General features: G+C 39.9%; 1 protein-coding gene across 2 annotated transcripts in view; it reads right to left on the reverse strand.

Annotated features, from left to right (window-relative positions):
- TMEM232 (transmembrane protein 232) overlaps positions 1 to 16764 on the reverse strand; it is a 180128-nt gene that overhangs the window by 13990 nt on the left and 149374 nt on the right. For both annotated transcript variants that reach the window (XM_066603049.1, XM_066603048.1), the window contains exon 13: positions 3023 to 3116. In XM_066603049.1, the coding sequence (XP_066459146.1) occupies positions 3023 to 3116 (94 nt within the window). The remainder of the gene's footprint in view (positions 1 to 3022; positions 3117 to 16764) is intronic.

Raw genomic sequence — 16764 nt, forward strand, 5'->3', positions numbered from 1 at the left:
GTGATTCAGTAATGCTGACCTTTTCTTGTCTATAAAAAGGCAAAACGAAAAAAGAAAACCAATGAGATGTTTAGCAGTAAATTCTATAGATGTTTATAGGAAAAAAGCAATGTTCCTCATGACTAAGATGGAGTTCGGTATATGTAATTTAGATTCTTTCAAGAACCAAGTGATTACAAATCTTTCAGGCCAATAAAGTGCAAGTTCTGGTTCCAGGCAAATGGAGTCATTGTGTTTCAGTGTAGCTGCTCAGCATACCCAATGCAAAAGATCGTTTCTGCACATTGAGATATCAAGTGTCTGTCAGATGAAATCAGTCCTGCTCAGTGTAACTCAGGTTCTCTGCAGTCAAAGAAAGAACTGGAGGTAACATATTCTGCGACATTCTTGTGAAGAAAAGGAATTCCATTTGTTGTAAGTAAATTAAATACACTCTGCAAGTGCACTTAGGATACCTTCTGAAGGATCCTTGAAAACTGAGCAGGTTATAGAAATGCCTTGGATGGAGTCATATATCTAATTTACAACTGTAATATTTCATTTAAGTCTGGCCATAGACACAATATAAATGATGGGAGAATGGTAGATTTTCATCCTTTTTTCTATCCCTATTGTTATTTTTGTTGGTGCATGGTTATAAGGCCTGTGTTACACGAGTGTATGCGTATTTGCATGCGGAAGTACATTTTTTACTGTACTTTTTGCGTGCACAAATTGTGTGAATTTGCATGCACAATAAAACACACAACCATGCTCCCAGCTACTGAAATGGCTAATTAGTGTATAAGTTCAAGATATGTTCTTTTCCTGCGCAAATATGGAGGAAAATAGAGCATGCTGCATATATTTCTGTGCAACGCAATTGCGCACACAAAATACGCACATGTGTATGAGCCCATTGAAATCAATGGGTTCTTTTTTCTGTGTACGCAATGATGTGCACAAATATGCCCGTGTGACAAAGGGGTAAGTGTCTCTAATGTTATCAGTCAACCATAAGGTTGGACATCCAATGGGTTATGCATCTGATTACCAATTTAAATCATATCATACTGACACTTGAATGGAGTTGAGCAGGAAACCCAAAGCCGAAGCAGCTGAGCTATTTCTGGATAAATAGCAGCTCTTCCTTTTAATCTCATACAACTCCTTAATGGTTTCAAGGCCAAAGATTTTTCATATTTTTTTCTTTTCATTTTTTTGTCTCCACCTTTCAAGGGCCATAACTTTTTCATTTTTTGTCAACACAGCTATATTAGAGCTTGTTTTTGTGGAATGAGTTGTATTTTTTTATGGTACCATTTATTGTACCATATAATTTACTAAAAAAACGTTTTAAAATTTTTAGCGGCGTGATGTTGAAGAAAATGCCATTGTGCAAGGTTTTAGGGAGGGAAGTCAAAACGTATCATTTTGTTATATGTGCACTTTATTCTGTAGGTCAGTACGATTATGGCAGTACAAAATTTAAAATAGTTTTTTGTGTTTTACTACTTCTAAGAAGTAAAACTTTTTTTTAATTCGCTATATTGTGGGATCCGTACCATTTTTTCCTTTTGTTGATTGGGATGTCTGAGGCCTCATTTTTTGTGAGGCGAGTTGTAGTTTTTATTAGTACCATTTTGGGGTACATACATATTTTTGAGCATGACGACTTTTTATTACGTTTTTTTGCGACTAGGTTACCAAAGAAATCTGCAATTCTGACATTCTGCTCTTTTTTTTAAGTCGTTCTCAGTGCATGATAGCACATTAGAAAAACTTTAGGTTTTTTTAACCATTTAGGAGTCGTACAAATTTAACATTAATTATTAACATTTTGAGAAACATTTTCTTTTCCTACACAAAGCCAAGATTGCAAAGAGAAAGAGAAAAAAAAATCATATTTTTGCAAATATGCCATTTTAAAGACAGGTATTTTTCTATAGTGCACATGAAAATGAGAATTTGCACCCCAAAATGGATCCCCCTGTTTGTCCTGTGTTCAGAAACATACCAATTGTGGCCCTAATCTTCTGTCTGTATGCACAACGGGGCCCACAGCGAAAGGAACAGCCGGTGGTTTTCAGAACAGACATTTTACTTAAAAGTGTTTTAGACCCCATAGCACACTTGTGCCTTGAGCGGCAAAAATGATGGAGAACTTGGATCCGATCCATGAGGGAAGCTGAAACTAACTTTTTTGACTTTTTATTTACTTTTATGCGATCGCCATTATCCATTGGATAGCAGCAACCGCGTGAACGGAGGTCGCATATCGGGGCCCCCATGACAGCTCCAGGTTGTTGGCTACCTCCGGCAGCTGACAGCAGGGAGCCGTCATGTCCACGGCCCCCGCGGCTTTAATCCACGGAGCTGGAGTGTTTTTATAGCCCTATGTATTAAAGCCCAGCCAGCCAGGATGTAAAAACACTAAAGTCTGGTCACGAAGGGGTTAAGAGCCACAATCTGAGCTAACTTCAATCATGGCAGCTTACAGCAGCTGATCGCTGTCAGGAATGTAGTGGACTCGACTCCCAAGCATGTTCTTGCAAATTCTAATTGGCCGCAGCGGTCACCAGACTTTCAGTGGACATCCATGCTGGGTGCCACACAGGGCCACAGGTGCCATTGAGCTGTGTTCCAAAGTACCGAATATAGCTGAGTATGCTGTCTTTTTTTCTTTTATCCCATGGCCAGTAGTTTATTTTTTTTTGTAAAGACACAACCACTTTAACCCTTTGCAATCCAATTTTGGATTTAGGGTTTCCTAGGGGGCTTTCTCTTTCTGCCATTATACAATGGCACCATCTGCTGGCTAGAGCTAGTACTGCAGTATGGGACATGCTGGAGAGGCCCCCGACAACAGAGCAGCCAGCAATATACAGTAAGAATACCCTGCCAGACGTCTTCCGACATCGGAGCTGTACAGCCTTCAATCAGAATGTCTTCAGACGTCAGACAGTGGATTGGAAAGGGTTAAAGTATTTTTGCCCAACAAATGCATTTTGCAAGGTCAGTACATTATATTTAGTCATATTACCTGATCTTCTATAACTTTTTGTAAATCCATGCTAGTCCGTGTGAAAAAATTTAATGCAGGGGTAACAGATGGCCCTTGATGTTGATATTCTTGCCTGTTGAAAAATGCATTGTCACAATAATTAATTTGATGTATATATGTATACAGTTCATTTTCTTAACATAATAAGAGAAGACTTACACACAGATTTTTGGGCGATTTTCATGTAGTTTTTGAGCCCAAACAAGAAGTGAATCTATTTCCTATTCCTTTAGAATGCACTTCTGGTTTTAGGTAAAAACATATGACAAACGATCACAAAAACTGGCCTTTAAAAAAAAAAAAAAAAAAAAAAAAACACTGTGTGTGTAGGACCCACACATGTCATAATGTTTTCTTTTTTTATTCCACGTTTTGACAGGAATAATAGGGCTGCAGACTCTGCTATTCTTCTTTTAAACACATTGCAGACCTAACAAAGAAAAGCAAAGCTTCGGTGTGAGCAGAACGTTAGACATTCTGGATATTTTCTTTCAAAGGACTGTAAATGCTATTCACAGAGCGTTCCTCATTTATGTATGGGAAAACAAAAACAGTCATGCAAGTGTCACATAAGGGTCTGTTCTTATGCCACTGGTCTCCCTTCCTCCAGCTTTCCATTGATTTATGACAAAAACAATCTGTAGACTACAACTCTATCATTCCCATAAAAAAGATGGAGGCCAGATGCCCCCCCCCCCCCTCTTCCCCATTATAAGGCAATGGGATTCATCATGCTTCTTTAAGAAACATTTTAAACCTGTCATGGCTACAAAAATAATGGAAGTCGTGATGCTAGCGTAAACAGAGCCTAAGGACAATCTTAATTAAATGGGAGATGCAAATGGCAGGAAACTGTTTTGTGTCCTTTTAAAATGTATTTTTTCTTCATTAATCAAATACGCTAGTTATTTTAGATTAATTTACTTCATTGAACTGAAACCTCAAGAAAAGGCTAAATATGCAAGTTCATGACAGTCTTAAATAAGATAGAGAGGACTTTATGAAACCCATAAAATGGAAAATCAATTTACTGACTTCTGCAAGATCATGTTTAATTGTGGTAGTGCTTTTCTTGTGTGCTGGTTGTCACCAACATGCAAGGCGACTACACATTTAATATTTCTCTTCAGTGTCTGGCATAATAAACAGTTTGGTGTCCTTTTCTTGCATATTTAATGCATTGTACTGTTAAAGTAAGATCATTCCATAGTAGCTACAACCAAGGACAAAACAAAAATATAATTTCCCTAGGGAATATCAGTACAAACCACAGATCTTACTGACAAAAAATATGCTAGTTGTTCCGCTGAACGAGATACTATACTGTATGTAAAATAGTACACAGTTCTATTCATAATACACATTTAATGATTTTGTGCATATTTAATGTTAACACAGTAGTCATTTTATGGATAGTAATAAGGAAACACAAAGTTTGCTTGCAGTAAAGCCATTAGCTTTTCCCAGTACAGTCGCTCCTATGCAGACTGCATAGAACTATCAATCGGCTGGAAGCCCTCTTTATGGCATGCAGTAGTTTTCCAGCCTATTTTTTATTAGATTTTTTATAAATAAGCATAGGATAGTCAAAACCATAAGCGTAAGAAAATCATCAAGGACCAGAGACTGGGAGAGCTCGCTCAGATGTAGAAATGTTGTTCCGGTTCTCTTTTGTCTACGTCCAGTATATGGGTTGCTATGCAACATATTGTCATGGTTTGCCACCCGTGTCAGATTATCAGGACTGGGGTGATGTCACGGCATCAGCCCTGGCCCACATGATCCTCACGCTGGCACATAGTGTTATTTAAGTACTGGACATCAAGGACACTTCTCTGGGAGGTGTGTATCCCAGCCAATCAATCAGCTTTAATTAATACAGATTTATTCTGGCTCCACCTTTCAGAGGACTCTGGTTATACTCTCAGTCTGAAAACATTTCTGGTCAAGTTGGTGGTTCCTAGTCAAGGTAATTAGCTCTTAAAATTGATGTGTTGCAAGCCAGAAAAAAGTAGCAAACGTAAGGATCTGAAGGATTCTGACAAGGGCCAACTTGTGTTGGCTAAATGACTTTGCCAGATTAGCTCTGAACCAACAGGTCTTGTGGGATGTTCTCAGTGTGCAGAGGTTATTACCTAGAATGAATGATCCGAAGAAGGACAACCGGTAAACCGGTAACAGGGTCATGGTATGCCCAAAGCTCACTGATGTGCGTGAGGAGCAAATGCTGGCCCATCTGATCTGATCCCACAGATGAACTACTGTAGTATAAATTTCTGAAAAATGTTACTGCTTGCTATGTTATAAAGATGTCAGAACACACAGTTTATCATAGCTTGCTGTGTATGGGGCTGTGTATCCAGAGTGGTCAGAATAAACATGTTGGCACCTGTTCAATGCCAAAAGCCTCTATAATAGGCATATGAGCCTCAGAACTGGACCACGGAGTGATGGAAGATAGTGGCCTGCTCTGAATCACAATTTCTTTTTCATCAATTAGATTGCTGGGTGCATGTGCGTTGCTTATTTGGGGAATAATTTGCACCGGCATGCACTATGGGAAGAAGTCAAGACGGAGAAGGCTCTGTGATGCTTTGCACAATGTTCTGCTGTGAAACCTTAGTTCTGGCATTAATGTGGATCTTACTTTTACAGGTATCACATACCTACTTTATGCCAACCATATTCCATAATGGCCTCTTTCAGCAGGATAATGCGTCCTGCCACACTGCAAAAAGTGTTCAGAAATTATTTGAGCAGCATGACGAAAAGTTGAAGTTATCAACGTGGCCTCCAAATTCTCCAGATCCCATTCCAATTGAGAATTTGTGAGATGTGCCGGAAAAGCAAGTCCAATTAATAGAGGCCTCACCCTCAAAACCTACAGGACTTATAGGATCTGCAGCAATTGTCTTAGTGCCAGATACCATAGAACATCTTCAGAGGTCTTGCAGAGTCCTTGCCTAGATGGAACAGAGCTGTTTTAACAGCCTTAAGAAATAGTATGCAGATGGGCAGATGTGCATATATATTATATATATTGTCTGATATGACATGATTATCCATACATCTTTTGGCTGCAATTCAAGGAAAAGTAGCAATTTTGTTCTTTGCATTAACATAGCTCAGTTTACTGTCTTCAAGGTATTAAACCCATTCCTGGCTCAATAAATTCTGTTTGTGTCCATGGTGAAAGAATTCGCTTGTGCTAGGTTGTGGAAGATGGCATGGGAACTCAATTGTTTTATAAAGATGTATAATTAATAAAGAGGTTGTCCAGTTTCCACTAATCCTAATGTACAAGTTATATAGTTGCGCTCTCTACCTCAGTGCAACTCTGAAGCCAAAGTTACTTTTGTTCGAAGACATTTCCACATGCAGGTAGGGTTTCTGGTTAGGAGTCTATGGAGGTTATTGCACACCGCAACAGAGAATTTATAGCTTGCACTGTTACAGGAGTATCCGTGGCTGGTACTGTACGGTAATATATATAATGGTTGTATATACACACGACTTTCATGTGACAATGGACTGCAACGATGCAACCTTAGCCTAACACTAATTGACTAATAAGGAATATTTAGATTCAGAAAGATTTGTTTAAGCTGATAGGTCATCTTCATTCATTTTCTGGGCTTACTTTCAGCTTAATTATAATATGACAGGCTAGTAATGATAAATTATGCTAATTTCCGGTAACAATGCAGATATTTTAAATGAATTTGTAAAATGCATTGTGACAACAAGAAGAAAGTAACAACTTCTGTTCAAATAACAGATTCATTTATCCTTGGTTCCTGGTATCGGTACCTCCAAATCCTCTTGCATTCTGTCTCCACCAGGAATCAAACAATGGACAAGTTTAGGACACCGGATTTCCAAGGGGGACTATAAGTGAATTGTGTCGTCCAGATTGTTTATTCTCTAGGCATCACAGGAACCAAAGCATTACAGCGTGGAAACAAAAATACACCTGCTGCCAACCACAATGTACATATTATAACAGCTAAGTCCTCAATGCCAACACAATTCTCAGGTGGAAAATCTGTAGTTACTTTTCTCTGAATCTAATTCCGAATAAAATTGATCTATATAGAAGCTGTTTCAGCTGTTCAAACTAGTTACTGGACAAATAACTTGCTGCATGTAGAAAAATATACCCTACAGTTACATTTGCCAGATAAATCTAATTTGGGTACTTGTCACCACTTTTAAAATTAATTTCACAAATCTGTCACTTTTTTAATTAATTTCACAAATGTTTCACCAATGCATGTTCGTAAAAAAAAAACCACTATTTATGTCTTAAACGCTTTTTATTTCTCCAAAACATAAATATTTATAATAATATTCAGGTAGTATAAATGCAGTAATAGCCTGCAAGATAGCGTTGAATAGTAACCCTTTCCAATCCAATTTCTATCCTGGTTTTCTTAGGGGAGCTTACTCTTTTTCTACCATTATACAACAGCGCTATATGCTGGCTAAAGCCAGTACTGCATGAGGTGACACGTTGGATAGGCTCCGACAGCAGAGAAGCTGGCAATATACAGTAAGAGAACCCCAACGGATGTTTTCCAACATCGGAGCTGTACAGCCTTAAATCATAATGTTTTTAGAGGTCAGACAGTGGATTGGAAAGGGTTAAAAAGGGGTGACAGATAACCCACAAGTACCCTCATTTTTTTTAAGCCCTTAAAGGGTTTGTCCGACCTGTTTACACATTGTGGCAATGGGAGGGAATGATATAAAATGCTAAGAAAAACAAACAAGCCATCCTTAACTCATAAATCATCTTCTGCCCCAATACCACCATTTTCTTCCTCACCACTGGTCTCTGTATAAATTGGCTAAAGCGGTGACGTGGCTGTTCACCAATATGACTGCTGTAGCCAATCTCCTACTCGAATTGGAACATCACCAGTGATGCCCCATATGCTAGGACTATTACCTGCTAGCCCATGTGATTTATCTACAGGATATCACTGAGGCCAGACAAATCTGTGAAGTTATAGGTTAACTGTCGGTCAGACAAAGCAGTGAATAGTGTAATTTGGAGAAGGTATTTTGCTTACTAAAGTTTACTTTAGTCTATAGCGATAAACACCCCACCCCCTGGTATGGTTTACTGAAAAATTACTCAGACACTACCTTTAAACAATCTATGTAAATGTATTATACATTTTAATTATCATTGCATTTGTTACTGTTGATGTGCTTTACATTTAGTCAAACTTTTAGCTTCTTCTCCACCTTAGGAAATTAAAGAAAAAGTTCCTTCCATTGGATCAGCTATCAATGGTCAATTTAGTTTACAATCAATTAAAGGCAGTGTCGGACTGGGGTACACAGGGCACACCAGTGGAAATGATTGTGAGGGCCCAGTTTCTATCTATCAATCGAAGCCATCCATGCAAGCCTGTACAAGGCTTGCACCAGAATAGGACATGCTGCGATCTTCCCCCGCGAGCGGAAAATTGCAGTTGATTTCTACTCGTGGGCATGAAAAGGCATTTTGCTCAGCATGGCCTATGGACAATATTTGCTGTGGGATCCGGAGGCGATCGCTCACTCCGGATCCCGCAGTGCAAATACGCCCATGTGAATTGGGCCTTAGTGTTGAATTGTCATTGAATTAAAGGGCTTTTCTGGGACTAAAATATTGATGTTCAAATTGACTGTGCCTGGTATTGCAGCTCAATCCCATTCACTTGAATAGGACTGAGCTGCTTTTAGGCCATATAAATCATAGAATGGTAGAGTAGGAATGGATCTTCGGGGTCATTTGGTCCAACCCACTGCTCAGTGCAGGATTCACTAAATCATCCCAGACAGATATTTGTCCTGCCTTTGTTTGAACACTTCCATTGAAGGAGAACTCACCACCTCCCGTGGTAACCTGTTCCACTCATTGATCACTCTCGCTGTCAGAAAGTTTTTTTCTAATATCTAATTTGTGTCTCCTCCCTTTCAGTTTCATTCCATTGCTTCTAGTCTTTCCTTGTGCAAATGAGAATAGGGCTGATCCCTCTGCATTGTGACAACTAAGGAACAGTAGAGGGGGATAATTACCTCACGTGATCTAGACTCTATGCTTCTCTTCATACATCCAAGAATTATGTTTGCCTTTTTGGCTGCTGCATCACATTGTTGACTCATGTTCAGTCTATGATCTATAAGTATACCCAAGTCTTTTTCATATGTGCTGTTGCTTGGCCCAATTGCTCCCATTCTGTATGTGCTTTTTTATTTTTCTTGCCTAGATATAGGAATTGTTCAATACCATTCTGTTAGTCGCCACCCACTGTTCAAGCTTTTCTAGATCTTTTTGAAAACTCTCTCTTCCCTAGTGTTAGCTATCCCTCCTAGTTTTGTGTCGTTGGCAAATTTTATCCGTTTTCCATCAATTCTCTCCTCCAGATCATTTATAAAAATGTTGAACAACACTGGGCCTAGGACAGAGCCTTGTGGTACAACACTAGATACATTCTTCCACTTGGATGTGCAGCCATTTATGACCACTCTTTGAGTATGATCACTCAGCCAGTTGTAAATCCACCTAACAATTGCCTTGTCATCCCTATATTTGGTCATTTTTTCAATAAGTATGGTATGAGGTACTTTGTCAAATGCTTTACTAAAGTCAAGATATACTATCCACCGCATGACTTGTTTGTTACAAACCCATCCTGGCTCTAGATAATTACTCCATTTTCATCCAAGTACTTGCATACATGCTGTTTAATAATTTGTTCAAAGATCTTTCCCGCTATAGAAGTCAGGCTCACAGGCCTGTAGTTTCCTGGATCCACTTCTTCCCTTTTTTGAAGATAGGGACAACATTTTCCTTTTTCCAATCGCCTGGGACTTCTGTTCTCCAGGAATTTTCAAAGATTATGGCGAGTGGTTCAGCAATTACCTCTGCTGCTTCCTTTAGTATCCTAGGATGTAATTCATCTGGACCTTGAGACTTGAATTTATTTAAGTTAGCTAAGTGGTCTCTCACCATCTCTCTGTTTATAGATAGCCTGCATTATTTTATTCCCCCAATAGCACAGGGAAGATCAGTAGATCTTCCATCTACTTTCTGAGAGAAAACAGATACAAAATAGGAATTTAAAAGTTTGGCTTTCTCAACATCATTCCTAATCAATTCACCATTTCATCTTGTAAGCATCCAATAGCATCTTTGACTTTTCTTATGAGTGAACATGACATCACCAGCCTGATAAGAGATGCAGCCTCGTTAATCAATCGACCAGTGGGGGTCTCGAGCAACGAACCCCTTTAAATCAAGTAATTTAAATTGCAGAGGCAGAGAAGTCTATAATCTCGAAATAAGCCCTTCACAGAATATACTCAAATAAAAAACTAATTTTAATCTAAATTTTGGTTAAAAAACATACACACAAAAGGGCACACTAAGCCGCACAGTAGGAGTAGGGGGAGGGATACCCCACTCACTGGGGCAAAAGAGAAAAAAAAGGACGCAATGAAACACAATATCACGTACAGACACACAACAATGATAGAGCATCAGTCCATCGAGACTGACTGAGGTGATGGTCCCCCACGGGTAACGTGATCCGCTCAATGTGTTTTATGTATCAAAACCACAGAGTATCGCTAAAAGGCGACTATAATATTGTACGGATAAGTCTATTACGCGATATGATCCATGGATATAAATGCCCTGTGTATCATGCACCAGAGACTGTTTCTGGGGACCCACCACAATTGTTTATACCCTTGTATGCTAGTATTCTCACGAGATATAATTAAAGCTCGGTTGCTCTATTTACAAGATATAGTTAAAGCTCAGTTGTTAGATTCGACATGTTTCTTTCCGAGTGACGCAGGTCATCAGGAAGTACAGGAGCTTACTATTGAGTAATTGTGACCAAAAGGTGAACGTTTTACTTGCTAATTGTCACCTTGGTCATAGCATTAAGCTATCTAGTTTCAGTCTGCAAATATATAGATAGAATACAGATATGTATGCCTATTTTAGAATGATGGGGGAAGCGATACATTCAGCCAAGTGTTGGAGCTGAGCGATCTTTATGCTAAAATGGGAATGCTTACCACAGTGAATAAGATATTTCACTGTGATCCCTTTTAAGCGCTGTAGGTGGAGAGACTGATTGGTAAGTCTCTTGTATGCTTATTCTCCTCTATTGTGCTTCAGCTTAGGGAGCTATCCCAGTCTTAACTGAATTTCAGAGCAGAAGTGTCCTGCCTCCTGAGTATTCCCCTTAATGTGGGGGTAATGGTATGCTGGGTCTCCTGAGAAATAATGTTACTTCTCTGTACTAGTGTGCTAGAGAGTTTCCCTGCACTAGGTAACCCTTCTCACTTGCTAAAGTTTCAATTCTTCTGCCAATGCTGACTATTAGATCAATATCTAAAGCATGAAAGTATTCTCCTTGCAGAATTCCCCCCCCCCCCCCCCCCCCAGGATTCTTAGGCAAAAAAATAGAAACAAAGAATGGTAGAACTAGTCCATGGCCTTGATGGTAGACCAGGGCAGAATTTCAATGCCATTGAATGACAGCTGAGCGCTGTCTGTAATTGCTCACAGTGCTCAGCCAATCACAGGCAGCACTCAGCTGACATTCAATGGCTGAGTGCTGCCTGTGATTAGCTGAGCACTCAGCCAATGAGACCAGCGCTTTCTGGGGGGGGGGGTTTCTACGTAGAACTTTTGCACGTAAATTCTGCAGCAGTTATGCTCCAAGTGGATGAACCAATACACTCTTACGTACTTGTACAAACACTGCGATACACTATACATACATAGAGACATACTTTTACACCTACTGTACATATACAGTACATATACTGGAGGCATGTTTATACATACACATATAGACACAGTTTAATACACACATGCACAGGTGAGCTTCTATACATACTTGCCACACATAGGAGTGATTTTACACACATGCATTTCACATACATACAAAGGCACACACATGTACAGATAGAAATCTGGCATGCCACTTGTGGATTGTTCAGCGAAGTTGAGGACTGAGACAGGAGGAGCCTCAAGGAGAAGATGATGCAGATGCTGCTTCTCTATTGGAGAGGAAAAGCCACTAGGAATGCCCCCTCCTTTTTGGTAACATATGAATAGTCTGTCACAGATGTCATTATGGGATACAATGTTAGCTTGTGGGCAGTTTGGTTGTCCATAGGCCCACAGAAGCCTTGGGTGGCCACCCAAACTGCTTATGTGATGATTCAACCATCACTGTCAAACATACCTCTTTAAGAATATAAACCTTTATTCAAAGGTTTGCTGACTCAAACTCTGATGTTGATGGTACTACACACACAGATAACTTTCCAGGGACAGCCGGCCTACATTAAAGGCGATGTGCTGATAACACACTGAATCTATACAGGACCTACGATCATCCTGCCTAACTGTGAGGCGATTGCTCTTAAAAGAATGTCTCCACTCAATGGGGGCTAACCCTGCTGTAACCCTACAAATCCGCGTGGGGGATCTGCGACAGAATGTGGGCATTGCAAAGTATGTAAAATCACTTTTTCGCTCACACTCACAGGAACAAATTGCGTATTCCGCAAGCAGAGAAAAAAATCACAGCATGCGGCAAAAACAAATTTTGGAAAAAAAACTATACTGTGCATGACTGATGGTGAGCTACCGCGGTCATCTGCAGTACAGAAACCACAGGTACACAGGTTCACCGGCCGGGCTCACAGCCAGAATCCACTGTGGGTCTCCAGCATGCGGAATCAAGTTCGCCCGTGTGAATTCGGCCTTAGTGTTGGGCCACATTCATAGCCATTACAGGCCACAGTTTGGACACCCCTCGACTACAGTATTTATCCACAGTAAGTATCTTAAGAAATGGTTAAGACAACAGTGAGGAATGCATTAATACATAATATAGAATGGATACTAATAAGGTAGTGGTAAATCATCTTCCCTTAGGCATCGTTCCTGACAGGTAATTTTCAAATATGCTCTGATACGGAAACAAATGTCTTCTTTACACTGTACTAAATGCTTAACATTATAATTCTGAAATTCTACTTCATATGTATCCATAATAATCTGTATGACTGATCTGCACATCGCTTCACCTGGAAGAGATTTATCCCAATTGTTTCATTAGCACAGAGATAGCAATGTTCATTGATAGACAAGCAACACTAGTAAATCTGACATTTACTTCCCCTAGATACATGATTAAAAACTGTCAGTTGGACATTTTGTTACCACGTTCTGAATTATAAACCAAGTGCATACAGGGATGCCAAATAACAGGGATGCCAAAATTATGGACACAACCAGGGCTGGATTACGTTTGATGAAGAAGTGTTGCTTAAGCAATACTCATTCGATAACTTTGGAACATCTTGCTAAGGGTTCCGATAAGCTGTTGACAATGTTCTGTACATAGTGTGTATAGGAGTATTTGTAGGTGCCATACTGTATCCTGATGTCTGTTGGCTGGAAAAATAAAGTCTTAGCATGTTGTATTTTTTTCCCCAGAAGTAATGGAGATGTCTGGCCCTTTTTTGCTATGGATATTAAAATTGTTTCAGAAGATCCTACTGATGTCAGAAAGGATCTGCAGACAATTTTACCTGTATGAGACATTCCCAAACTCCCACCGTTACCTGATGCCTGCAGTCTGGAAAGACAAAGTTTGTGAATGTTGTATTTTTGGTTGTCTGTTTCATTACAAGTAAAAGAGGAATTTGCTCCCCTCTTTATGCCAAAAAATGTAAACTCTCAAGCTACTGGACTTTTTAGAGTTGACAGTGCAGGCAGAGAAAGGAGTTTCGAACATTAGTGCATAATCATTTTTTGTGTCACATAGTACATTTGTATTGTTAGAAGTACAATTTTAAAAAATTCTAACTACTACACCTTGTTTGGAGAATCCAGAATCAGAGGTAAACTGGAAAATTCCTGGTGGGCCAGTTGGGTCCTGGGGTCAGTAGAAGGGAGAATTTTTTCTAAGCTTGTTGAAATGCTAAAAAAAGGTTATACTCACCCGTGTAGCTCCTTCTGCTGCCGGCCTCTGCAGTCCGCAACCGGCCACACTGTTCACCTGCTGAATTCTTGGTAGCACGATTATGTGATGTGGCACATCACGTTATTCCTTTAGCCAGAAGTCAGAAGGTGAGCAGTGCAGTCAAGCGGGGACTGAAGAGGACGGCAGCAGAAGGCGCAACATGGGTGAGTACCTTTTCTTTCCTTTCTAAATATAACAGGCACCTCTGCTGAGTGGGGTGGGGTGGGGAGGGGCTATATAGGGCACTATTACTGAATGGGGGCCACATGAGGCATTATGACTGAGTGGAGGCATATATGGTATATTATTACTGAATGGGGACCTGTGAGGGGGATTATTACTGAGTGAGTGCCTATAGGGGGATTATTACTGAGTGAGGGCATAAGGGGAGCATTATTATTGAGTGAGGACACTGACAATAAGGAGGCCATTATGATTATAGTGATACCATGGTGTGGGGTTAATTTTTCTTTACATGTACAAAAAACATTTTTTTTCTTTAAACTGTAAATTTTTAATAAACTTTATTAACATTTATTATGCTATTTTTTTAAACCCACCAAGGACGTCACAATGTGACCTTTGGTATACTCAATATAGCAAGGAATTATTCCATGCGTGTCTAAACCTGCAAAGCAACCTATTAGCGGTGCTAAAGGGTCAGCCTAATAGGCATATAGCTGGGGCATACCCGGGGTTTTTCCTAGACCTCTAAATGCAATGGTTACCATTGGCACCATGCGATTGCATTTGTGTGGGGGGGCGATGAGGACAGAGGGAGCCCCTCCCTTTGTCTAACCACCTACATATCATGGTTACTATTGACCATGGCATCTAGAAAGTTAAATAACAGGGATCAGAGTCTTTCTGGTGTTGGCCATTATAGAGAAAGCTCGGCTGTCTGTCATCACAGGGATCATGTGGGCGCAGGACACGACATAAATGTCTGTCACAGCAGCTAAACACAAGCCAGTCTATGGTGTTCATTTACATCATGGAGGCTTTAGGTGTTAGAAATAGATGGTGCCTTAATGTATATCTCCAGTTCTAATATGTTCTGTGATTCTCAGCTATGCCCGCCACATAGACTTCTACCCTCCTACCACCTTTGTGACTGTGGCAAGTGATTTGCTGACCCCTTCCTACTTGTATTAACCCTACTTGCTGCTGGTTTGGGCCTACTTTGTAATTTTTTCCACGGCCACTTTGGTTTCCCAATCCGCCCCTGCCGGGGAGTTCTTAAATGATATTAGGAAGTAGCCCCTGGTAATTGTCTCTTTTGCAATCCTTATAATCTAGCTATAAACACAACAGCTTTCACATAGAAAGACCAAATGTTTTACAAGTATCGGATAAAACAATGACAGTTCCTTTTGGATGTTGCTGTATCCCTAGTGGCCTCGAAGCCATACGCTCTTTCACTAGGGCACCACAATGCTTATTTACTGTTATTGTTAAAATGATAAGATATTATACTATCTTATAATCATTCTGATTAATGCATGAACTCTTTGGACAAATAAAAAAATATGTGCATGCATATACAGAGTGATTCCGAAAGAATGGTACAGAAGCAAAGTTTATGGTACCTTTACACGGAGCAACTATCATTCAGATAGCACTCAGAAAATGCATACAAGCAGTAGTTCATTTGCTTTTACATAAAGAGATGACTGTTCATTAGTTGTTTGCCAGGATATCATTCATAGAGGGGATCTCCAAGCAGATTCATTTGCACGTGGTTCAAATACGAACAACTGTGACTTTACACCAGACAACTTTTGAGTCACTAAGAGAATGCAGCCAACAGTGGTGGCATTGAATGTATGACTCATTTGTGGTTGGGGATTGGCTACTTGTCCTCTCCTTGGGTCACCAGTGATAGTCCCATGATCCTCACTAGAGATGTTTGTTACAGGTGGTCTATCCCCAACAACAACGGCAAAGTGATACACTTAATGCCGCTGCATTCTCTTTATGAGCCAGACTATAGCAACTTATTGCTGGTTACCCGGTGGCCAGGATTACACTGAACAACTATCATTTCAATTGGCTTTTACAAGGGATTATTCAGCCGATACTCATCCTATATTGCCATGAATTGACATACAGCAGACAAAATGACTTGAAAAGATAAAAGAACTCCTCAAGTTTTTATGTACATTACAGACATCCAATGTGGGCCCTACTGGTGACACTAGACAACCTAAAAAATGCAACTCTGCTGTAGCGAAATTGATAACAGAGGACATGCTAGCAGAACAGGACTACTGGCTTGACATCTGCATGTCAGCAATGGTGCCAATGGGAAGATGGAACAATACCTCTACAGCACCACCTATTGGAACGCAGCATGCCTGCAATTTAATGTCATACTTTTTAAACAAGCTTTATAACAATGACTGCGAATTGTGGCTTTGGCTCATAATTCCAAGTTATTGTTACAAGGCTTGTTTAAAATGTCAGACATTAGGTAGAGCTGTATTGTTCATTCTTTCAAGTTGCATATTTCCCAAAGGAGAAAGGATGGCCTTATAAGTCTCCTCACACACCTTCTATGTGCTCTCCTTAGGGAGAAATGATATCCTTCCTGACCAATGGTGCCCACATCAAACATCTGTAAAGTGCATTCAAAAGTTGAAGAGTTCTATCTTTTCATTTCAC

Source organism: Eleutherodactylus coqui, chromosome 5 (assembly GCF_035609145.1).
Source record: "Eleutherodactylus coqui strain aEleCoq1 chromosome 5, aEleCoq1.hap1, whole genome shotgun sequence".
Lineage (NCBI taxonomy): Eukaryota > Metazoa > Chordata > Amphibia > Anura > Eleutherodactylidae > Eleutherodactylus > Eleutherodactylus coqui.